This window comes from Haemorhous mexicanus, chromosome 2, assembly GCF_027477595.1.
Source record: "Haemorhous mexicanus isolate bHaeMex1 chromosome 2, bHaeMex1.pri, whole genome shotgun sequence".
Lineage (NCBI taxonomy): Eukaryota > Metazoa > Chordata > Aves > Passeriformes > Fringillidae > Haemorhous > Haemorhous mexicanus.
The window spans coordinates 115,603,397-115,628,058 of NC_082342.1; the positions used below are offsets into that span (position 1 = coordinate 115,603,397).

The window sequence follows — 24,662 nt, forward strand, 5'->3', positions numbered from 1 at the left end:
TGTTCTTCTGCACATGCAATTTAGTGTGATACACAGCTGAATTAGCAAGTCAGACTTCAGAATGCCAGTGCAGAACTGATACTTTACCTTCAAAGCTTCACATTTGGCACCTCTGGGCAACCAAACCCTGCAGTAGAGTCACTATTATCAGACCAAAAAAATGAGATGAAACAGCATTGTCTGAGTTGAAAAACTGGTTATTCACTACTGAAAGGAGAGATATATTTATTTATTTATTTATTTATTTATTTATTTATTTATTTATTTATTTATTTAACTTGTTTTTCCCTTCTAATTGTTCATGAAAACACGTGACTGTTAATTGCATTTAGCAGTTCGGGGTTTTTTTTTTTTCCTTTCAAAATCAGACAAAAGAAGTTGTGGTAACCTCTATTATACACTAAATCATAGCTCAGAGACCTTCCTGGGGGAAAAAAAAAGTCTCAACTAACCTAAAAATTACCAGCACTGCAGAAAATGTAGCATTTACTGAGTAGACTTATTCTTCTAGCCCAAGACCCCTAGCTGTAAATTACAGAGTGTGACAGTGTGAGCAATACCAATGTCCTAATTACATCATTAAATATCTAATAGTCAGATTTTTTGTATCTAAATCTCCATTACTAGATGTTCAGAAAGTCTAGCTTAATTAAGAGTGGAAGACAATGGGTAATTTGCAGAGCTGTTTTATTTACATGGGATTTCCCTCTCTGACTATATGGAGGGCAGCCTAATAGCTTTAAAAATTCACTAAGAAAGGCTCATTAGCATAATCTGGGTACTTGTTTTTTCACAATGCATTATGGAGGCCATAAGATAGATAAATAATAAAGGCCATATTGCATGCCACAGCTGATGTTTCAAAATTTATATTAAATTATGTATTTAAGTGTGGACTACATGAGCATGAATGTCAAATAGTAGAAGTTTAATAGATATTTGATGCAGTGCCACACCAATCCATCATTAAAAAAGTATTTACACTGTCTTAACAAAATCATACTGCACCAAGATTTAATATTTATAACCAGGTAACAACAACAACGTCTTTTTGAAGAGAAGTATCCAAAGACCACTTACTCAAAGAAATGTCAGGCCTGATTTGATTTAGGCTCTTTATTAATACTGTGAAAGAAGGGACAGAGAGCACATTATTCAAATCTGCAGGTGTCTGCAAGCACTAGAAGATAGAGTAAAAGGGCACAAAGGGATCCTGAAACACTCAAAACTTGGTCTAGAAATAACAAAATGAGATATAACTTTGAAAAATGCTGGCTAATAACTTTGATGACTTTCAATTCAAAAAAAAAAAAAAGGATGCTCAATCAGTAAGAGAAAAATCGAACCTATGAATAAGAGAAAATTAGTTTACAAAACTCCCAAACAGGTCAGAGAAAATGAAGAAGTAACTGTTTTTTCACCTAGTCTTTGTGGACAGAAGACCCTAATGGAATCCTTGTCAAAAACACCAAGGCAATCAAAGTTAGGAAGAAAGCAAAATGGAGAGGAAAGGATTTAATTCTTTGGTAAATGGACAAGAAGCAGCAACAAGACAAAAACTTAATTCTGCAGTGCTTTGGACGATAAATCATGGTTTTTACAATGCCAAAATCAAATTTTTAGAAGTTTTCAATCAGAAGTTTTGTCATACAGAGTAGATCTCCAGTCACTTCATGGGCCAGAGGCACCAAGGCTGAAAACCTTCCACTAAACCTAGCACTTCCAATTTCAGGGTGGACATTATGGCACATGTTCACCCAGAAAATAGAGGATTTTCTTTTTTCTTTTTTTTTCATTCAGATGAAAAAAAATTTGCATTTCTACATGTTTTGTACTCAAGTGTATGAAAACATTGGAATCAGGAAAACAAAATCTGGAATCAGGAAAATATACCCCTGTAGATGGAGATGAACAGAAAAGTTTTGCCTCATCAGAGGCATTTTGTTCCAGCATGAGCATCTGGGTATTACAATGGAATCTCTTCATGTGGAATCAATTTACACTGGGGCACACATCAATTCATACTTGGCTGCCAAAGGGCTGTGAGAGAAGAGCAAAACCTCTCAGACCAAGTGCCTTCCTGTCCCACGTGATAACATCTGAACCATGTTGGAAATGATCTTTTAGATATTTGGGGAACGATAAAATTCCATAGCTGACCCTATGGCCAGTTCCTCTGCCACTTCACTGGTGTCAGCATCCTGTAAGTATTCCAAAGCCAGAGCTTATCAGTTTGGTTTCAAGCACCTGCTATTTCCCAAATTTAGGTTATGAAACAAGCATACTGCTGTGCTCAAGAAAACCAGGACAGCATCAGAATGGGTTATTCTAATTATTGATTTTGTTCTGAGCTTCCTGGTCTGCCAGAGGCAACCCTAACCCAGTTATCCCCTCTGAGTGAACTCAAGTCTTATGAATTCCCTGCAGTGCTTCCTGATGAGTGCACAGCTCAGAGACACACAAACCATATTTCTGTTCCACTGTTCTTCTATTTCACTGCATTTGAACTGCCAAGAGCAAAACCTTGGCTATGTCTCTTGTGTAGGAACCTGTGGTGTAAGTCTCATAAAGAACACGAACTCCTACCTGAAAAAAATAAAAACAGCCATCAAAGTTAGTGAGTTTCCCGTGAAAGTTATTTTCAAGAGCTACTAAGGCATCTCCTAAGGCCTGATCCTTATTTCTTGCACAAACGAAGCTCCAGGAGCTGTCAATCAGAATTTTGTTTGAGAAGAGACTGCCAGACTAGATTCTACACAGAAGAAAAATTAGCAGCAGCAAAGAAAGACTACAGATGGCTCTGAGTAGTTACCAACAAACCAAAACATTTCAGCTTCACTCATGCTGAATTTGCATTTTTGCAAACACAAAAACCTTTTTGTTATTTAGGGAAAATTTGCTTATTTACTGGGAATAGCATTCTCTGTGCCTCCTGGTGGTGTGTAATTTCTAAAGAATAACAAGGCACTTGCATGCCCCAAAGATGCACAAAACATTTCCTTTTCAAATATTTTTATACCTAAATCAGAGCTGTATAAAACCGTCAACAATAACCATCCCTTCCAATCATTTGACATGGTATTTCAACACCAGTTCTATGAAGCTCAAAAGTATTTCTTGCCCTTTTTTAATTTGCATATAAAATTTTAGAAATGGTTTCATGATGCCACTTGCAATGCTCCAAAAAAACCCACAACAGCAGCATCAGCACTTGCAGACCCACCTGCCATTGCGTGAATCACTTGCTGCTCACAAAGGCTGTTGCTGCAGTGGGGGCTAAAGCTCACTGAAGAAGATGAAACCAAAGGGAAGAAACTCTTGTAACCCAGCTGTCCCAGGAACAAACCAGCAGGGAAATGAGAAACCCAGTGTTTGTCACAAACTTTACAATTCCCAGCAGATTTTCCTCAGCCATCTGTTTCAAGTCAACTGACATTTGCCTGAGTTACCGTTGACCCGTGTTAAGTCGTGCAGAAAAAAGATTTCCTTACACACCAGGCCTTTTTCAGTTCAAATAGCTGACTTAAGAAATGGGTTATTACAGGGGGAAAAGCCTCACAAGATGACAACTGAATATCAGCAGCCCCTTGAATATCAGCCCCAGCACTCAGCAGAGCACAGGGACCAGATCTCACGTGCCTTCTCCTGTGAAGGTGACAGTGAGCAAATGCCTGGCAGAGAAAGGACAGCCAGAAAATATCAATATCTCAATGCAGAGTGGGATTCTCGGGAGAAAATCTGCTTTTGCAGGCCCAGGACAACATCAGGCTCCCCTAAACATTATGCACCCAGGTAAGGGTGGAGTGAGATGCAGCACTGTGAACTGCAGCCCCTGGTGACAATGATCCATGCATTTTTCATAGCACAGTATAAACATCTTATAAATAAAGTCAGCTCTGGCTGAGCACAGATATTCCCTCAGCTAAACCAGCTAAACCTTGGACTAACTGATGCTCACTTCACCAAGACTGTCACTCTGCATGTTAATTCACAGCCAGACAGGTTTATTGGCACGTAGTGCCCTCTGCTGATTCACAGCACTGGTACAGCACACACACAGTTTTCTCAGACTAAAATCCCAGTAATGTCATTCATACAAAACTCAGGAACCATAAAATCCCAAGCTGTGACAAGAAAAATCAGGAACAGAAGAGCATCACTTCAGGCTGTAACTCTGTACCTGTCTCAGATGCTGTTTCTCATCTGCTGCCTTATGGAAAAGTATAATTTTGGTCTGTTTTTTTTGAGGGGGGCTTTTTGCTTTTTGGTGTGTGTGTGTGTTTGTTGTTTTGTGGGGGTTTTATGGTTGGTTGGGGTTTTTTTGTTTTTAATTCTAACAAGACATTTGTGAGACTAAGCCTCTTTTATAATCGTAATTCTCAATTAAAAAATGGCAAGTAGCTGGACCAAAATTAGAGGGATTTTACAACCAACTTAGAAACTGTAACAGAGCTGAGCTTCAATAGAACTCCCTTCATTGCAAAACTCAGGATCTCAAATGCTCAGCTGGTTACTATACTGACAGGTATTCTAAAGGTAAAAAGATTTAAAGGTTAGAAAATTTAATTGCAGCAGAAAAAAACCTTGTAACTGATGGTGCAAAGCTACAACATTAAAACATGCCAAAATTTCATCCAAATATCTTTCAATATTTAATTTGAGTTCATCAGTTGAGGATGCCAACATGTCTTGGGAATTTCATTAAGAAAACTAATTCCATTTAAAGTGTTGCAGAGCCAGACACAGTGGCTTGAAATATGCATTCTAGAAAGGAAAGGAGCTAATTGGGAACAACTTGTTTCTGTTGTATTATGGAAATAAAGTCCATCTTCACTCTGCTGCATCAGTCATGTAATCTGTTAAATACTTGTCATACTTGAAAAAAAAGCAGAATTAGAGAAACACTCCTGAAGTGATATAGAAAGTGAAATTGAGGATCTTGAGGATCTGCTGTGAATTTAAAGTCTATCTATAACTATATATACATAACTATTTGTTCCAATCAGCTCTGAAAATAATTAACCAACTCTCCTTCCTACTAGAATGAGATTATTTTTTTTGTTTTCAGACTCTCAAAAACACCTTTACGAAAAACATTAAGGTATCTTATGAAGCACAGATTTATAGGGACTTTGTTTCTAAATACTCTTTGATATTGGGCTTGTATGTGGCTTTCAACACCTGAATTAAACCAGTCAACAAAATGGATAAAATCATTTGAAAATTATTCAGTATTTCTAGAATTAGTCTTAAGAAAAATCTTCCTTCCCTTCTAAAAAGCAGATAAATGGAACACAAATAAAAGAAAACAAAAGAAAAGTGGGGATTCATTTGAAAGAAATCCTTCAAAAGAGCATCTGCCCACAGCATATCTGAGTGGACACACTGTCCCACAACTAGAGCACTGGGTTTATGTAGAACTTGACTGTGGGGTCACTAAAAATATGAAAACTTACATAAAATTTTACAGACATGTGAAACCCAGTATGCTCAGCCAGTTGCTCCAGTATTAAATATACATTTCTCTAATTCTGTTTTCCTGTAGACATTAATCAGCTTCTCAAGGGAAACAAAGATCAGTTCTACAATCAGATGCAATGAAGTTTTTCTCCCAGCAGCCTCAATGAAATAATCCAGGTGGGAGCACAAGCCCTTTTCCTTGTCTCCTCACCAACAGACTGTGGAGTCTGGGAAAGCTAAGACTCAGGAAGACTTTTTCCCCTCAAATTTAATTAAGAAATGCATACTTTATTCACAGTTCATTTTTCTTACTGCTTTCATCCTCATGCTACCACTAGGTCACAGTTTCCAGCCTTCCATTCAATCTTTCTGATCAATAAACACCCTTTGCAAGACCCTGCTTTACAGCCCCCCTTAACAGAGATCACTTTGCAGATTTACTGTCCATAATTGCTTCTTTTAAGCTACTTTAATACACATATCTATATTTGTATTTAAAAAGTCTTAATTAGGAAATTTCTTCTTGCAAATACTGCTAGCTGGCTGGCATGGAGAAAAGGGAAGATGCCCCTCTGTTTACAGGGCAAGTCCAGTGGGACCAAACTAGTCCAGCTTTTCCTATCCTCCTGCCAAAAGCTGCTCTTGATTCTCTGACTGAAGGATATCCCTTTTGGGGGTCTGGAGGATGCTTTCACCAACTTGAGCCTGGCCAGCCTCAGACTCACTTTTGAAGATACAAGTGGGTGTGATAATGACACAGCATCTTGTGGCAGGAATGTCTGCATCCTCATCTCCAGTAAAGGGTTAAAATAACATAGATCTGTGTTCCAGTAATGACACATGACACTACCAAGGCCCTGCAGCAATTTAAGTGTCTTTGAATTTACTTGGCTTCCCTTTCAAGAGAGCAGATGCTCAGCTTCTTCAACATTCAGATGTCTTCTTCCCAGTTCCCCAAATTCTTGTTCACAAATTGTCACCAAAAAGGAGAGAAAACAAAAGACACAAGGCTATTTCACCTCACTTAAACTGATAGCCACTGAGTCTCACTGACTTTCCATTCTCTGACTGCACTCTAATTGACATATACAAAGAACAAAGCACTTTAATCAAGTCATTCAAAAATGCATTTAAGCAGTTTTGTTCTGTAGAACAGACTATGCCAGAAGATACTGCCCTTAGACTTGCAGACAAGGCAGGGGAAAAGCTTAAATAAATCATATTGCTTAGCTTCAGTGCATGTATCACAGATCTCACAGAAGAAACACCACTGAATTCTGCAGCTTTAGACACAGCAGTCACTTATCCAGCTGCTAATTAAATCCCAATACAACACCACCATCATATTTCTAATTCATCAACAAGACCACTGCAAACTGCATTTTAATAAGCACAATAGTGATGAAATGAATGACACCCAAGAGGGCTGTAAAATTTTGTTCTGCAAGTCTACTTGCAGAACAAGTAGATCAGTAGGCAACCTAGCAGAATCAGTGCAGACTTGGGGTCCTGGTTAAAAGCACTGTGTGCATAGGATTAAATATTCACCTTCATGAGGTGCTGCAGGCAGGGTTCCCATTATCCCTCTCCCCAGAGCTGTCAATTATTAATCTTTGTATGAAAGTGGTGCCAAACTTCAAGTGGGCATGACATGCATTCAGACACCTCCAGCCAGAGCTGCTGGCAGAGGGATGAGCATGAGGAAACTCCATCCTCTTACAGGGAACTTAACTGAGGTAATGGTGGGGTGGCAAGTGGCTGTCAAGAACTTATCCAGTGACTGGGGAGGGGATGCTTCATGCTTCCCCCAGCATCTTAACCTGAAAGACCCCCAGCATGGGTCCTGGGGCCTTTTTGGTGCTAAAGAAATGAAACAACTCCATTATAACCACGAGAGAAATGTTTCAGGTGCAACAGGCTGTGAAAATAGCCAGCTACCTCAGCCAGCTGTTAGCACTATCCACAGCCTGCCTGAGACAACACAGACATTAGAAGGAACAAGTGTTTCCACCATTTTTTATAATATGGAATTGGCAAGAAGCATCAATGGCATTATCCCATAAAAAGATCTGGCAGAAAATAGGATCAGAGGATGTTCAGTTGGCACCACAGCTGGACAAAGAGTGGATCATCCCCACAGCACATGAAGGCATCATGTAAAAACATTCACTGGGCAAGCCATTCATGCAAATAAATGTTTCCTCACAGAGATTTAGGATTGCTGAGAAAACCAGTTCCACAGTTACCTTGGAGAGTGAATCTGTGTTACAACTGAAAATATGGTAAATTTGTGTTTTAAAATGCAGAAAGTTGGCATGGTTAATGAGACTACACAGAAGTGAAGTACAGCTTGAATTAACAAGGAAAATTTGTTAATTAAAACCCCACAATAATTGGCACGTTTTCAGATTTCATTCTCTCCAGAGACTGTTACATGGTAAAAATTACTGGGGTTATGTGCTCCTAGCTTTGCTTTTTTAAAAGACAAAAGCTGTCATTTTGGTGAGGAAAATAAACACCACTAGTCAAAAGTAGCAAATGTGCATTTCTAAGGTAGGACCCTGTATCCCATCCTGGCCAGCTGAGAAGTTATCCCATTTTAAGAAGCATTTTTACAGATTTTTACATCTTCCTACCAGTCCAGTGGGAGAACTGTTAGGAGATGATCACTTCTCAGACAGTTCTGCTTCTGCTTCTTAAATCTGGATTTATGAACCTAATTTCAGTTAGGCTATTGAAAAATCAATGGTGTTCAGGCAGCAATTTGCCTACCAAATACTACTTACAGAGCTATACTAATTTTCTCACTAAGGCTGATGAACCAGTATTTACAAAAATGAAAAGAACATACTAATCTCTTTTCAAAGTCCATGAAAAAGGCTGCTTAACAAGTGGAGGGAAAAGAAAAAAAAATGTAGGGCAAGAAACATAATTTTGAGTTTCTGTGAAAATATCAAACGTCATATAAGCAAGGCCAAAAATAATCTCACAATAGAACCTGGCATTAAAAAAGATTAAAGGAGAAAAGAACCATGCAACCCAATCAAGCTGGTAAAGCCTAATTAGCAGAGACCCACCCAGAGATCAACAAAATGCATTCTTTTCATTTTGCAGTACAAAGAAGCTGCATATATTACTTGTATTAAAAAGCCTCTAAAATGAATTTAATTATCTATGAAAGGCTTTATTTTGCCTTTGGGTATAAGAAAAAACAGTGGCTGATTTTACAAGATGCACTGTGATGCCTGATTTTTGTGCAGCAAAAAGAAGAATTAAAACCTTTAGGTTTCATTGCCTCTCTGGGCTCGGATAATTTTGTGGTCCAGAATTTAATTACATTTGACCACAGTCACAAAGTTTGGGTCAGAATGTGAATTCAAATTCACACAGGGGACACAGCCCTTTGAGTACTTTGACTCTACAACCTGGGAGCACTGCCCAGATTTCAAGGAGCACATGAGCACTGTTCATTTTCAGGGAAACCATGGACAAGATACATGGCTCAGAAACCTGCAAGGAATGTGTGGAAGAGACATGAAATGCTAAAGATTTGGCCACAAGACATATGTTTACTATATAGTGCTCACATGCCAATTATTTACTGTCAGTAATTCTTCAACTATGTTAATGATTCCCCACAATTGTATAAACACAATAGAAAAATGGAAATAAAGAATTTTAAATTAATGAAATCATGAAATGCAAAGGATGGGCTGCTGACTGTGGAATTATCTCTTCTCTTTACCTCTTGCTTGGCTACCAGGGAATTCTGGCACACAGTCCTCTCCCTCCTCTCTTCAGAAACTTCTATAGGCAACTGAGCCTACAAACTGTTTCCATATAACCTTTAGGGTCTTAGCATGGCTTGGGAGTACTCAGCCAGCAGCTGGGATCTCTCTCCTTGGAGACTTTCAACCCTTGACTGGGAACAACCCAAATAAACAGTGATTTCTGGCAGTATTTTGGAATGCCACCATGCTTTTCAGGACAGCAGGTTGCCCTGAAAAGCTGGGCATCCTGACTGGCCATGTCAAGTGTTTTCCCTCGTGGCATGACCTCTTGTCACTGTTAGGGAGATTTGAAGGCTAAATACTGTGACCAAACAGAAAATACTGTGAACAAACAGAAAACTTGGCTGTGAAGATGATGCCAGAGGCTCACAGAGCAGTGTGGAAATATCCATTAGTTCTACCACAGAAATGGTAATTACAGTCACCATAGCAAATCACTTTGAGAAAACTCTTTTTTTTCATAACTATTGAGTGGAAAAAATAATGGCAAACATGACAAGACATCTTTTCTCTATTGCTGTTTTAAAAACAGTCAATGTCTTTAACCTTTGATCAAACACCAACTAAAAATATTTTGCCAGTCATTGCACTATGGCTTTTCCTAAGCATCCAGTGAAAGCCAGAGTTAACTTCCTTGGGTCTAACAAGGAAAGTTTCCTTTCTTGCAAGTGCAGCACTGGTCTATATCAGGAAAGGAGAAAGGATGCTCTTTTGGAGAATGACTACTGAGAATACGTGGGCTTTTTAACAGCTTTGCTACAGCTGTTCTATTTCAGGCCATGTGGAGGCTCAGATCTGCTTCCACAAGACTGTCTGGATCCCAGAGCCTTTTGCAGTTACTATTTTGCTACTCTGCATGTTAAGTCTCCCCATCAGCACAAGCAGACACAGCCTTTCACATTTCTTTCATCAGCATAATAAATGTTACTGGTTTAGGAAGCCCATCCTGAGAGACTTTCAGCCCCCTGGAGATACATCCAGGACTTCTGAAAGGGATTTTCAGATACCTTGGGCAGTGCATATATGTGTGTGTGTCATAATTTGTACTAGTATAGCAATTTGTTGATGATTTCATTATCAACACACTTATTTTTTTAACCAACAAATTCAGATGCTGCATAGTCAAACAGGTACTCTCCACTGCAGCAAGAGTGGGAAACAAGGAGAAAGGACATCATTGCAATGTTCATGTTTACAGCAGCAGCTTGGGAGCATCTCTTACCTTGACATGGTGAATCAGGTGCTCAACTTCATTCACTTTGTATGTCTCTACTCCCAGCTCTTTAGAGAGCCTCAGGAGACGATTCTGTGTTGGCCCCACGTAAGCCCCTCCAAGGTCCACATATTTAACTTGCTTATTCTGGTTTATCACACAACACACACAAAAGGGAAGAAAAAAAAACAAAACCAAAAGATATAAGCCCTTTGTAAATAGCACTCAACTCAAAAGAGCAATCCAGAGGAATGAAATTAAATTAAATACTCCAAGAGCATTTTGGCTAAGATTCTTTTCTCCATGGAAAACAAATTCTTTGGTAGAGTTCTGGTGTGGTGAATACTGAGTTCATAACCAGCACATTGATTATAATTTGGAGTTCATAACCAGAAAAAGTGACCCATTGTTACATTACAGCCTTAAAAAGAGGAAAGAGCCTGGCATGCAGAGAGAGGAGGGAGTCAGAGACATCTGTGCAGCTGTTGCTCACTCAGGTATCTCACCAATGACCAGTTTAAAACTATCCTAGGAAGCAGCACAGGCAAGGTTTTCCAAGAGACAGAGTGAGAGGGTGTGTGTCCCACATCAAGACAGAGCAGAAAAATAGAGTGAAGGGAGTTGTTCTAGTTTCCAACCAGCCCTGACACTCACAGAGGGAGTGACACTCACAGAGTGACCCTAACACCACTCTGTATGGGCCATGCCACAGCCCAGCTCAAGACTCTTCACAGCATGGTTGGCCTCCTGGGTGTTCCTTACATAGAGACTTCTGCAGTGTCTTTCCCCAGGAAATTATTCTGAAACTTAGCTCACTGTGTTCTCCATCCCCGGTGGATGACTCCAGAGGTTGAAGATCACAGAAATATTCTGTCCCCACCATCATGCCAGTCTTTCCCTTCTCTTATTGTTGCAACATCAGGAAATTTCCCACCTCTGGTACTCTAGAAATTTTCCCCCACATGGCACACACTGTAAGTATGAATATGTAGTATACCAGTGGCTCTGGGGATAATTACCTTTACGGTGAAAGTTCTTCCACCAACTCTGTCATTGGCTTCCAGCAACACCACATTCAAGCCTGACTCAGTCAGTAGCTTGGCTGCTGAGAGACCTAAAAGATAAAAAGAAAAGCAATTAAAGAATACTTCTGTGTATGCACTGCACAGCTCCTGTGACTTGATATGTAAATACTCTCATAGCTGTCCATCCAAATCCTGGATTTTTCATTCAAAGGCTCGCCAGAGTGGTGAGGTGGTGGAATTAAAACCCTCAAAACCCAATAATCATTAAAAGGAACTGAAGCCACCTAATTAAACAGTTTGTTGTCCAATTTCACATGTGCTGAGCAAGTTTTGCACCACATGCTCAGGAATTCCAGTGCATCAGCCAGCACTTGGTACGATGGTCACCCAGCCAGGCAGAGAACTGCCCAGCTTTACTGTTTGTAAACAGAAAGCTGTCCTCCCAACTTTTCTTTTTTTATAACCCCAACAACAACAAAAAAGGAAGAAGTATTATTAGAATTGTCCTAAATTCGTGAAGTTTTCCTGACACTTGTTCTAGGTCTCTGCTTTCCAGTTCTGAATATTTTGAAGTACAGTAGCAATGTTCCCACACAGCCAGGTCAGAGGTTTCATCTCCAGAAGAACAAGTGGTCTGACTCAGAGATAGAATGTGCAGCTGTGTGTGGCAACAAGAATTAAAAGTATGGGTAAGTCTACCCCCAAAAAATTGCTTTTTTCTCATCCATTTTTTAAAACATTTTATTTCCATCTTGCAACTCTTGAAGCTGGGACATCCAAGTGAAGGAATGGTAAAAAGAGAGGAGGCAATATCTCTTTCTAGTTGTGATGTCATAAATCCTCACCATTGCAGTGGAAAATATCAGCCAAGCCCTGCAGCAAGTGTGTCAAGCTGCTGTGGGAATGAAGAGAACTAGAAAAGGTGCACATGGAGGGAATCCAGCCCAACCTCTCAACTTCCTAAGGACATCTCTGCCTTTTACTTCAGCACACAAACTGAGATTTAAATAAACCGAGGTGCTTACTTTGGCCACATGTGAATTTCTAGTAGGAAAAAGAGTTATATTCTAGCAGGTTGTATCATCCTTCTGAACCAACAGGATGTGTTGAATAAAGTTCAGCAAGAGGCCAGGCTGGAAGCCACACTCATACATCATAATTTATCTATCCTTTCTGGCTCCCTGCCTTGTTACCATGAGAATGCAATCAGCTCCCTCTGTGTGTCCTAGTACATGCAGTTTTGAGTTGTCATCCAAACAGATTGTTCCAAGCAGAAAGCAGCCGTGGAAGAAATGGCAAAAAGCACTGACAGCAAAAACAGATGGCCCAAGCTAACATGGCAGAACTGAATGAAATGAAAATGAAGAAAATATAGCAGTCCTGGGGAGAGGCTACAGAACATTCTGGTCACCAACTCATGGACTGGGGTAGGAGAACCCAGTCCTGTTCCCAGCCCTGCAGTGAAACTACTGCAATGTGCTGCAGTTCAGCTCTTTCTTTCCTCATCTGAAAAAAAAAAAAAAAAAAAGCAAAAAAAAGTAACAACAGTGTAGGCCAATCTGAAGAATTTTACATTTTCTGAAGAACAGCTGCAGATGTGTCCATTAAAACATCATACCCTCCTGCCTTTTTTTTTTTTTCCTAGTTTCTTGGGCTTATTTATCTAGGATTTTCACAAAAGTGTTTTGTGAGAAAACCAGTAATGAAACTGATAAAGGTCCTTCCATACTTCCTACTGAGGAAATTATATTGCAAAAACATCTGGCTGGATCAGTGGCCTTGACTACACTCAAAAATATTTGAAGATACCAAGGAACAACAAAATACAGAAACAGCCATAGTATGTAAACATGGACAGCCCCTTCAAAAAACTTGCAAAGAGAGATTGGCTCCTGGAGAAAAAATTAGCAACAAATCTCCTGAATAAATCTGGCTTATCTGTCAAAGAAAAAATAATTTATTTCTCAAAAAAGATGAACATTTCATCAGTTGGGAGAGGATCAATAGTAGTTATTAATAATTTACAGAATGAATGCATAAACTGAAGGTTGTTGTCACTGAAGGTCTCTGCTGGCTTTTCATGCTAACAGGTATTGAGTAATCAATTAATAGCATTCAGTTACCAACACTGATTAAAGGATATGAGATTTGACTTTCTTTATTAAAATCTAATGAATAAACATTGCAGTGCAGCTGGGAACAAAGGCAGTTTATTCCTAGGAGCTGAACCAACAGAGAAGTTTGTAAAAGGATAACTCTCTAAATTCCACTGAACTGCAGCTGATTGGCAACCCAGGTAGCACCTCCTCATTTCCTCCTGCACCTTTCATCCACCTGATTGCACCTACCTGATATTTACTCCCCATTTTAGGGCATGTGCCACCTTTCCCCCACCCCCTGCCATATTCACACATGGACCTGGTAAAGATGAACAGGATTTTCCTCTTTCCTGAAACAAAAACAAAAACCAGAAGTGTTGAGGGAAGGATAAGACTCATTAATATCTCACTGCCCTGTCCATGCCCATCCTCCAGCAGATCTCATCTCATCAGGGGGAGGGATGTGTCCTTGGGGCTTGGAAGATGTAGTCTGCAGGGTTCCCAAATGAAGCATCACCTGATCAGTTCAAGGGCTGGTGGTCCCCCCCTTCCTCTCAGCCACTTCACAGCTCTGTTCTGGCCCCAGGTTTGCTGCAGAAATCATCACAAACACGTAACAGGAAAAAGATGGAAGAAACTAAGGCAGCGGCTCAGGAGGGTCAGAGGGCACAGCAAAGGACCAGAGCTGGTCTCTCAGCACACACAGAACAGGATAACTCAAGGCTGCTGGTGACAGACACCACATCACAGTGCAAGTGTCAGGTGGGAACGTTGCTGGTTTTGGCACTTCACACACTGGGAATCACAGTACTGCCACATCACTCCATACCTGTTCCTGGAGCTGGACCCAGGGCCCCAAATGGGCTTTTGGACTGCCACTAAATAACAGTGGATGTTCGGGAGGGAGAGCTCTGAGCCAAAGTGGTACAAGGACAGGGAAGGCACCAGGAACAGCAACAAAAGTAATTAAAATGGAAATAAACACTAGAATGTGAATACTGGGGCATGAGGTTGAGGTTTGTATTTCACAAACTAACAACTGCTGCTGAAAACCCCACAAACCACAACCTCTTTTCTGGGCAAGAGTCAGAGGTGCCTCCACTGCTGCAAACAGAGCACACACCATACCTGTGAAGCAAAGCCTGGAAAAATCAGTCACACATGATATAAGGTCTCCTCTTGAGAAGTTTAACCCTTCACATTCCAGCTCTGCCTCTGGCTTACCTGCCACTCAAACACATCACTAATAAATGGCAGATCTTTGAGATTGCCCCCATTCCTCACAAGCAAGGCAAAGAGCTGCATTGAAATGCAAAATCTATCCAAAACTGTGACTGATGCAATATAAGGGCTCAGCCACTATTGCCACCACTTCACAGAAGACAGAAATTGGCTTTCCAGCACAGGTCAGCTTTCTCCCAGGGGCCACAGAGAGCCATATACAAATATATAGAGAGATATAGCAGAAATCAGTCAAGCAGCCTCACCTGAGTTCTACTCAAAAGGCAGGTAATTAATGCAAACAACAAAGAAGAAAAGATGATTATTTGAAGCCCCAGACTGAAAATACCACCGTGTTTAGAGGATGCTTAACCAGGCAAGCCTCCATCTGTCACCATGGCAACCTGGTACCCAAGGCAGCCACCCAGAGATGCCGGTGGGAGATTGCCTCCCCCAGAATCTTATAACACACGTTCAAGTCACGAAAATCATTTCTTTCCCCATAGTGCAGCACTCTGCATTCACACAGATTGGACTCGAATGTAATCATCACAGTAATTATTTCATCTTCAGTTCCAACTTCTTTCTTTCTTGTTTGATGTCTCTGTACCTACTAAACACCTTAAATTGCACCATTTCACTAAGCAGCTTCATTACAACCTCACTTCCTAACATCAACAGGTTTTTTATCCTGAGAGAATGACTAATTCAGATTTTTAATTCTTTTTTAACCATAAAATTTTAAATATTTATGCTAGGGCAAAATCCAAACTGCTATTTCATAGAATCATACAATCATTAAGCTTGGAAATATGTCCAAGATCAGAGTCCAACCTTTATTATATAAGTTTATTCATATACATATATATGTATGTGTGTGTGTGTGTGTGTGTGTTTATATGGATTACATATACTTGTATTATATAAATTAGAAATATTTTATTTATCATATTTATATCTGAATTGAAAAATGTGAGTAGAGTCTCATTTTTCATCTGACCCCCATGTGCCCCTACAATGCATCTCTATGATCAAATATATTTGTCTATCTAAAGAGCATTTTAAAGCAAATTTTCTAAAAAACCTAAAATTTAATAACACCATTCTATTCTGCCAGGAATCAGCAACTTTACTGAAACACCCTTTAATCTTAGCATTTCAGAAAAAAAAACACTAGGAAGGACATGACTGGAAGTTGCATCTCTGAAAAGCTGTAAATTTCTGAAGGCATTTCTGCTGTACTTTCTCTGTATTACTCACTACTTTATCATGTTCCTCCATAATTATTTTCTCCTTTCTAGGAAAAACAAATTTCTTCTCTTATATAATTATGAAAATCATCCACAAATTCTAAATTTTAATTCATGGAGGGAGCAAAGAAAGTTCTAAGCCACAGGCATTCAATTAATAGCTTTTAAAATGGCTGGTACAAAAAAAAATGTTCACCTTATAACCATAAAAATTCCTCCCTTTGACTAAAATTGTACATTGAGCAGGAAGAAATGCTGCCATTGTACTTGTGCTGTATTAACTTGCAGCTCTTAATGCAGAACTTCCTCCAATTCATGGAATTTGCCATCATTTTCCTCCCTGTATTTATTTTGACACCAAAGATATGTTTGCAAAGGATTTTTTTTCCCTGGTTGTCAACCTGTTCAGCCACACCTAAATGACTGAGCCTGCAGAGATGTCAGGTAGCAGAGGCTGCTTTCCACAGAGCCAGAGGGCAGAGCAGCCTTGGTGCAGCCCAGAGCAGTGAACAAACACTGCACCAGGCTCAGCATCAGGATGTGCCCAAAAATGCACCTTGGAAATGGGATAACAGCCTGAAGAACAAGCACAGTCCTCTGGCCTGGGGTTAATGGAGAAATTGTGGGATGCAGAAATGTTTCACAAGACTGACAGCAAAAAAAGGAAACATATCACAACTAATTACATACAGACAAGACTTCAGTTCAGGGTCTAAGCTAGGTGAACTCAAGTATTTTTAACAGAATTATTCAATTATTCATAGATGTCCATGGATATTTAACACAGTGAAGCTGCCATTTTAGTAATCTTCATATTCTTCTTCATGATTGTGAATATAAGTCTCATTTTGACTAGAGAGGTCACTTCTTTTCTTAATTTAAGTAATGAGTCTCAAAGAAAAAACTAAAAAAAAAAAAAACCAACCAAACCCAAATAAACAAATTAAAAAATCCCCACCTGAAGTATCTAAAGTGTTAGGAAAAAACAGGAAATCTGTCAAAACCTACAAAAAGTAATAGAAGCTGCTATTGCTGTGGGATCACATGGGAAATACAACTTTCCTCACTATTGAATGTCTTTTTACAGTATCCCTGACCTACCACTTTTGATGCTCAGGAATACTTGCAAAATACATACAGCAAATAAATGAATTTGGTCAAAACTGCTGCACTGTGCCCAAAAAACCAAAATCCATCTGTTAATGCTGCAGAAGGACATTTGGGGAGAACACCACCATTTGTGGTCAACACAGCTGCAGTGTAAGAAGAAACTGAGAGGAATATGCCCCAAGCAGGTGAGGTAAATTGTGGGGGAAAGAGAAAAAACACTCCATCAATCAGGAATTAAGTTTCAAGCATGTAAAAATTAGATCAGTTAGCAGAAGAATCCAGTTTGCTGTTGCTTAGACCTAATAACTCAAAAATTCAAACAAAACCCCTCCTGGTTTATGCTCAGGGCTCTCTGACCTCCTTCTAAGAAATGTCCCCACAACATCCTGTAATTCAGTGCCATCAGCATTGGTGACAGCTTCCATGTCACTGTGACCCTGGGGGGACGGAGGGCAGGAGCAGGGAGAAGACCTCCCCCACAGCCAACAGCCTTTTTGCACCAGTGGGATTTCTCCTTGGTGCTCCACAGCCCCTTCATTGCATTGTTGTGCTAGAAACTGCAATTTAACAGGAACTGCCTTGGTCTTGTCTGTGCTCTAATGAACACAATCTGATTACTGCTCCACCACTGAGAGATTGAACCTGGCACTGCTCACCTTTAGCTCTGTCACTCATCATCAGCCAGCTAAAATGTTTTAACTGAAATAATGGCTTGAGACAATAATGCCTGCAAGGCATTATAGATGTGGATTGTAAATAAAACAAAAACCAACAACAGCAACAAAAAAGCAAAACCCAGGGTCAGGGTCAGTTAAGGTGGTACAGGATTGTTTTGTAAGGTTCCTCACATTATGGAAAGGTCGAGGAATTTTGCTCTTGTGAAGAATACTGTGCCTTCAGTGTGAAGGCAACCTTTTAACTTCTCTAATTTGGGCCATCTTAACAAGAGGAATTTAGATATCTGACTCGGTCTTACCAAAGAAAATTCAAAAATTACAGTTCAGAACCTAAAACCATGGTAGAGCTGGGCCAATGTGAGTTGCCACTCTCAGTCATGCCTTACCTTCCTGTCTAAACAGTACAGTGAAAACTAGCAAGCAACTCTTTTTTGACCCAAGTATTTGGCCATGGGGGGAGATACTCTGATTTCCTAAACTGTATCACCATGCTGCAATTAATGCCATTAAAATGAATATCACCCACCTAGAACATTATAGAGCTTAGGAAAACAACAAAATTACAGTTTCAGAAACCCCAAGGAGCAGAAAGAGACATCATCAACCTATCTGCCTAAATTGTACATTTACTTAAAATATTTGTACAAAAGACCTAACATTTCTGACTAAGATTCAGCACTCTATGAGCAAATATAATTTATTTCCGTTGGCATTTCATTGTCTAGCCAAGGCAATGAGTTTTCCTGTCTGAGCTCTAATTCTGTAATTTTGTCACCGAGGTCACTGTGAGCATCCCCATGAGTTAATGGGACATCATGGGAGCATAAACTCTAGTCCCAGCTTTCTGTGATCTCTTCTCCCTGCAAGAGCTCCTGGATGATCCATCCACAGGGCAGGGAGCAGCATTTATTAAGTTCTTAAAATCAGAATTGCAAACATTCAGCCTATGCCTGTCCCAAGCATTGCAGCTGGTTAAGTGATCCAGAGCCTGGGCAGATATGAGTGAGATGACCAAAGTTGAGGGGTGTTAAGCTCAAGCCCTGCCAAGCACAAGATGAAGACAACTTGTGACATTTGGGTGGAAACCCAGCACCTGTGGTTCAGTGGTACCCAGGCTTAAGCACTGAAGGCACAGCTGTTCTGCCCAAGGATTTCCTCGTTTCCACTTCACTTTTACATCTGAAGTTCCCCTTGAAACTTCATGTTGACAAAACTGGGCACTCCAGATTTTCAAAGTATTTCTCGTATCAATCATTTACTATGTTCTCTTCATTTAATGGACTTGTCATGAACAGCCATGGCCACCTCACATACTTTAAAAGCATGTCAAAAGTCTTCTTCTAGGCTTCAGTCAGGTAAAAAAATCAAACCCAAACACATTCTGTATGTCCTTTGTTATGGCTCCAGGATATACTGAAAAAGTTAATATTAATAATAATAATATTAATAATATAATTATCATTTTTACTCTGATATTATCACACACCCTCAGTCCCAGGGCCGCCTTTAGCTTAGGTCATCCCTTTCTACTAGTTTGCAATCTGGGCTGCCTCAAAACACAACAGACACAATAGAGGGGGGGAAAAAAGGAAAGAACTGAAAGAACTACAGCAAACAGATCACAGCACTGGATCAAATAAAGCTGAGCACAGTGAACTGGCTGAGGGTCTATACAGGCAGTTTCCTAAAGGCATCCTTTCAGGCATTACTATTATGAAGAGATCTACAAGCAAATAAAATGCCAGTCAGATTTACTCTGAAGAATAGTTTTGCCTTCCATACACAGCAATGTGGGAAAAAAAAGACTAAGTTGCATCTGGAAAATTTTGTAAAATTATGCAACAGTTGCCTCAGAAGAGAAATGCTTATCTGTTTTGCCAAGTTTTGCTCATTCTCAAGCAAAGAATTCTTTTTTTTAGTCCTCTGAGAAAAGTAAATGCTCAAAAAAATCAAAATCAACTGGAAGAAGTGAACTTAAAAAATAAACAGACTATCATTCTGGTATCTTGACATTAAAGATTAACATGCAATTTCCCAGATTTCTCAGTATCTAATGACTCACAGGTGTTCACCTAGGCCAGGCTGGGCAACAGCAAAGCCCAGCAGACCCATCATGTCCTCATTCCATGGCTGCCCCTTTTGTTTCACATTTCAATTGATCTTCAGCTAATGATTTTCACACAAGTAGCACATCATAATTACAGATTTATAATCAGCACCTCTCAATGTCACTTCCAAACAGCCATGGCCCAGAAACTCTTTGGAAATTCCTACCATCATTACAGCCCACAAACACAAGTAGGTGTGCACACACACACAGAGGCTAAATTGAAAGCCTGCAAGGATTTGTGAACAGTTTATCTATTTGAATAACCAAAAAATTAAGATGAACCCTGCTGAAAGCTCAAATCATTCCCCAGCTGAGATACCATAGGCTGAGAATATACATGTCACCTAGAGAAGCCCAAAAGAGAGCCACTAAATAGATGACTTGTGACATCCATCCATCCATCCATCCATCCATCCATCCATCCATCCATCCATCCATCCATCCATCCATCCATCCATCCATCCATCCATCTCTAAGTGCAGGCAGGAGGAAGTTTGAGCCAAACAGTTCATAAAAACATCACTGCTATGAAAGAAAAATGGTACTACTAGAATTGTACCATTCTGATAGAATGTATAGGGACAAAAATGGTGAAGGAAACACAAAAGAAAAGATAAATATCTAAAGTGGAAAAAAAATGCATTTACACCCATTCCTTTCCTCATTTGTACTCATTAATTAGCATAACTCACTGATTCAGCCTCTGGCCAAGCTACTTCATAAAAAATTAATTCATATTGGAACAAAAGAGGTGTCTTGCTCCAATATTTAATACATTCAAACACAGATTTATCACTCAAGCAAAAATGAGCCCAGTTTATACTCAAGCTATCCTAGTAATCCAGGTAATCAAGGTGCACAGCATGAACCTGCTGTTTGATCAGCTGTTGCTGTGTGCAGTCAACTGAACAGACTCAATTCAATGTTTTATAAATGCATAATACCATCAAGATAAAGAGCAGCTGCCTGGGAGGCAGGAGGCTACAGGGGCATCTTTCCTCCCACCCTCCTCACTTCCAGCTGGGTGAAACTGAAAAGCATGAAAAAAGTTGAACAGTATAAAGTAGTACCTGTAAGATGAGCAGCTTTAAAATCAATCAAAACTTCAGGGAACTTTATAAACACCTGAAAAATGAAGGGCCAGTAGAAGCAAGGTCACCACCATAACTTCATCTTTGTAAGATGCCCAAGCCTCTAATGAGCCACAGCCAGACTCTTCAGTGGTAAAAATTAATCTGTGATTTATTTTGCCACATGTGCCAGCTCCTAGAAGTAACCCACAAGGTCTCAGACTTTCTAGACTAGTCCACCCATTCTTCCAGGGCTGGTTTTCACTTTGCTTTCCCCCATGCTATCCCTTGCTCTCCTTTCTGCTACACAATCACATACAGACTCCCTACAAAAATCCCAATGCTCATCATTTCCTTGGGCAGTTCCTTGCTCTCCATCCACTGCTGCTGCTGCTCCTGATGCTATTAAGAGCCCACAAGTCCTGTGGGGCTGTGGGTGGCATAGGAACAGAAGTCTTCTCTTTCCACAAATAATATTATCACTGCTTCTTGGCTAGGTCAGTGCAACTCCTCTCTGGCTTGACAGGCACTTTTCAGCACCTTTTTTATTGCTAACTAATCCAGAACTCAGGGTCTCCCCAAATGTGACCCTGATTACCATTCTTCTTTCTCTTCCCTTCCACCCCAAACCAAATAATGTCTTGTGCAGAAAATACAGTTTTCTGAGTGATTTTATACTGGTTTTTCTTTAAAGCAAGCTGTTGGAACAGAAAACTGACAGGACAAAGAAAGTTGTGCAAAACTCAAGAGCATGGGTGAGTTATTTAGAAGAATGCTAGTCATTGATGGTTTAAATACCAATGGCCTGAAGTGCAGCCTCACTGACCACTGAAAACAGAAAAAAAAAAAAAGTGTTCAATAAGAATAATGCAGCATTACAAAATTATAAACCTTAGACATGAGTCAGTCCACAAGAGAAAAAAAAAAAAACAGTGGATTAGATAAATGAAATGACCACATTTTGACCATCCTTCAAGGCAACAATGATAATAACATCTGACATTAGTTTACAAGGATGAAATAGGTTATCTGCCCAGAAGGAAAATCACATTAAGTTCAAAAATGGCTATATAAAAATTAAATGATTGAAACTTTAATGAGATGAATGGAATTTCCTCAAGAAACCAAAGTCTGGCTGAAGCCCTGGAGTTCTCACCACAAAAAAGACAAGGACCTCTTACAGCAGGTCCAGAGGAAGCCCACGAAGATGATCCAAGGGATGGAACACTTTTTCCTATGAGGAAAGGCTGAGAGAACTTGGCTTGGAGAAGAGAGGGCTCTGGGAAGACCATACAACAGCTCCCAGTGCCTAAAGAGGTTTATCAGAAAGATGAGGATGAAATTCTTAGTAAGGCCTGTCACAATAAGACAAGGGTTAATGATTTTTAGACTAAAAGAGAGTAGATTCAGATTAGATATAAAGAAAGTAATTTCTTACAATGAGGATGGTGAAAAGCTGGAACAGGTTGGACAGGAGAGGTGGTGGAAACATTCAAGGCCAGGCTGGACAGGGCTCTGAGGAACCTGATCTAGCTGAAGATGTCCCTACTCATTGCAGGGCAGCTGGAATAGAAGAAGACCTTGGAAGAATGGTCTTCAGAGGTCCCTTCAAGCCCAAACTGTTCTATGTCTACAATTCCTCAGGATTGATGACTGATTTTAGAATCATCCCTGAGTGGTTTGTAAGGACATCAAGACACATTGTCAGCAGAGGAAATCTAAAGGAAGGTCTTCAATGATATAGGACCCTGCTCAGTAAACTTTTATAAGCATGATAAACTTCAGTGCTGTATCAGTGCACTCTGTGAAATAACTGCTGCAGAACAGAGACAGAACACACAGGCAAACAACTCCTCTTTTGGGAAGGGGCAGAGAGACAACATGGATTTTTATAATGAAATAACATAACTATTTAATTACAGTTGTCAGTTGTGTTATGGAGAAGGAAACCGTGGCAGTGGGAAATGTGCCAAAACCCCCCAGATAGTTTACATACAGAATAATAACTTCTGAAGAAGAAAAGCCTTCTGAATTGATTAAATTAAGCATAAGGCCTAATTCATTGACATTAGCTGCTGTGTAAGATATGTAAATATAGAGCAAACTCACTGCTGGTTTACAATAATACAAGCAGCACTGGAAGTTTGCCTCTGGGACTGTCAGGGCTGTGTAAGCCCACACTGCTCAGGCTGCCTCCTTAGGCAGTGCAAACATGAACACACAGCTTTTTGGCACATCTCTCCAGCTTTGGATAAGACTACATACACACACCAGTAAGAGAACCTCCAGTAGTCCACAGCATCCTTGTCAACACACTCCTGAGATCATCTTAGACAGCCTGAACACTCCAGGATGGAGCCAGAGCAGAGGGCTGCTCCTCACAGCCACTGGGACCACAGGCACCAGTGTTTAACCCAGACCTGTGTCACTGTGGTGTCTGACATGCTGCTGCTTGCTGGAGACTGACACTGGTCACTCCTCACAGCAGGGGAAGCACAATGAATTGCATTTCTCTAAAATAACTCCTGAACTTGATGGTGCCAAGGAGTAAAATGAGCAAATCATGATTCATAAGTATGCAGAATTTGATCTTCTGGCAACCTCTTGATGCTACAAGAAAATGAAAGAAAGAAGTAGGCAAGGAGAAAGCAGAGAGGATGGACATAGAGGATGCAGGTGCACATCTGTGGTCCAAAGATGACCAAGTAAATAATTTTTAACTGTATCTTCATGGAAGAAAGAAGAGCACAAAATTGAAATACTCACTCTTTCCATGTCACTATCTTTGATCAGGGAAACTAAGTTTCCCAAGACATCCAGCTGGAAATGTCTATGTGAAAAAATAGTGCAGAACATCACACACTTGATCTGAACCAACTCCCTAGTGCAGACAAACACCACTCACCACCTCCAGTGTGGCTGGGTTCTAGTCAAGTGCTAGATCAATCTCTGACAAATCTCACCAACTAAAAGTACCCCTACAGGTGGTTGTCCAAGCAAACAATGCACAGACCTTGCTTACAAAGAGCTTCCAGTCTCTCCTGAAAATCATTAGTCAAAGAAAAAAAAAAAATGCAATTCAGCAGCACAGATAATAAACTGTGGACTCTCCAGTTTGTAACTTTAACACCCATTGCTGCACATAAACTTTGGTTCCCTACCAGTTATTTCCTTTAATAGCTTAACATACTTCCCAGAATAAATACAACAGCAATTCCTTTCCCAAAGTTTTGCCATCCTAACTTACCTTATTTCCACTTTCATGGTAGTTTTCCCATTTTGCTGAGCAGACTGAATGAACTTTCCCTAACAAAACCCTTTCATAATGGTTAAATAAGCTAATGGAAAACCTTTCCTTAATGAAGCATCACCCTGAGCCTTGTGAGATGAGATGGCTCCTGCAGGTAGGCTGGAAAGCTTCTTATCAAATCAACTCTCAGACCAATTAGGAGGTCTCAGACAGTGAATTACAAGAGCTGTCCCTGCTGCCTAGGCTACCAAACCATTTCACAGCATTATGCAGCTGCTTTCTGTTCTATTTACTGTGCATTGCCAAGTTTTTTTCTGTGAAATGTCTAGAAGTCAAATGCAGATTCCACATAACTGTCTCATACTGCTTTAGCCATGAGAGTGGCT

General features: G+C 40.1%; 1 protein-coding gene across 1 annotated transcript in view; it reads right to left on the reverse strand.

The window, feature by feature from the left end:
- The window catches only part of LOC132324044 (amine oxidase [flavin-containing] B-like), a 51,903-nt gene that overhangs the window by 22,935 nt on the left and 4,306 nt on the right, over positions 1-24,662 (reverse strand). Inside the window, exons 2-3 of the mRNA XM_059840003.1 lie at positions 11,484-11,578; positions 10,474-10,611 (exon numbers count right to left, since the gene is read on the reverse strand). Coding sequence (XP_059695986.1) covers positions 10,474-10,611; positions 11,484-11,578 — 233 coding nt within the window. The remainder of the gene's footprint in view (positions 1-10,473; positions 10,612-11,483; positions 11,579-24,662) is intronic.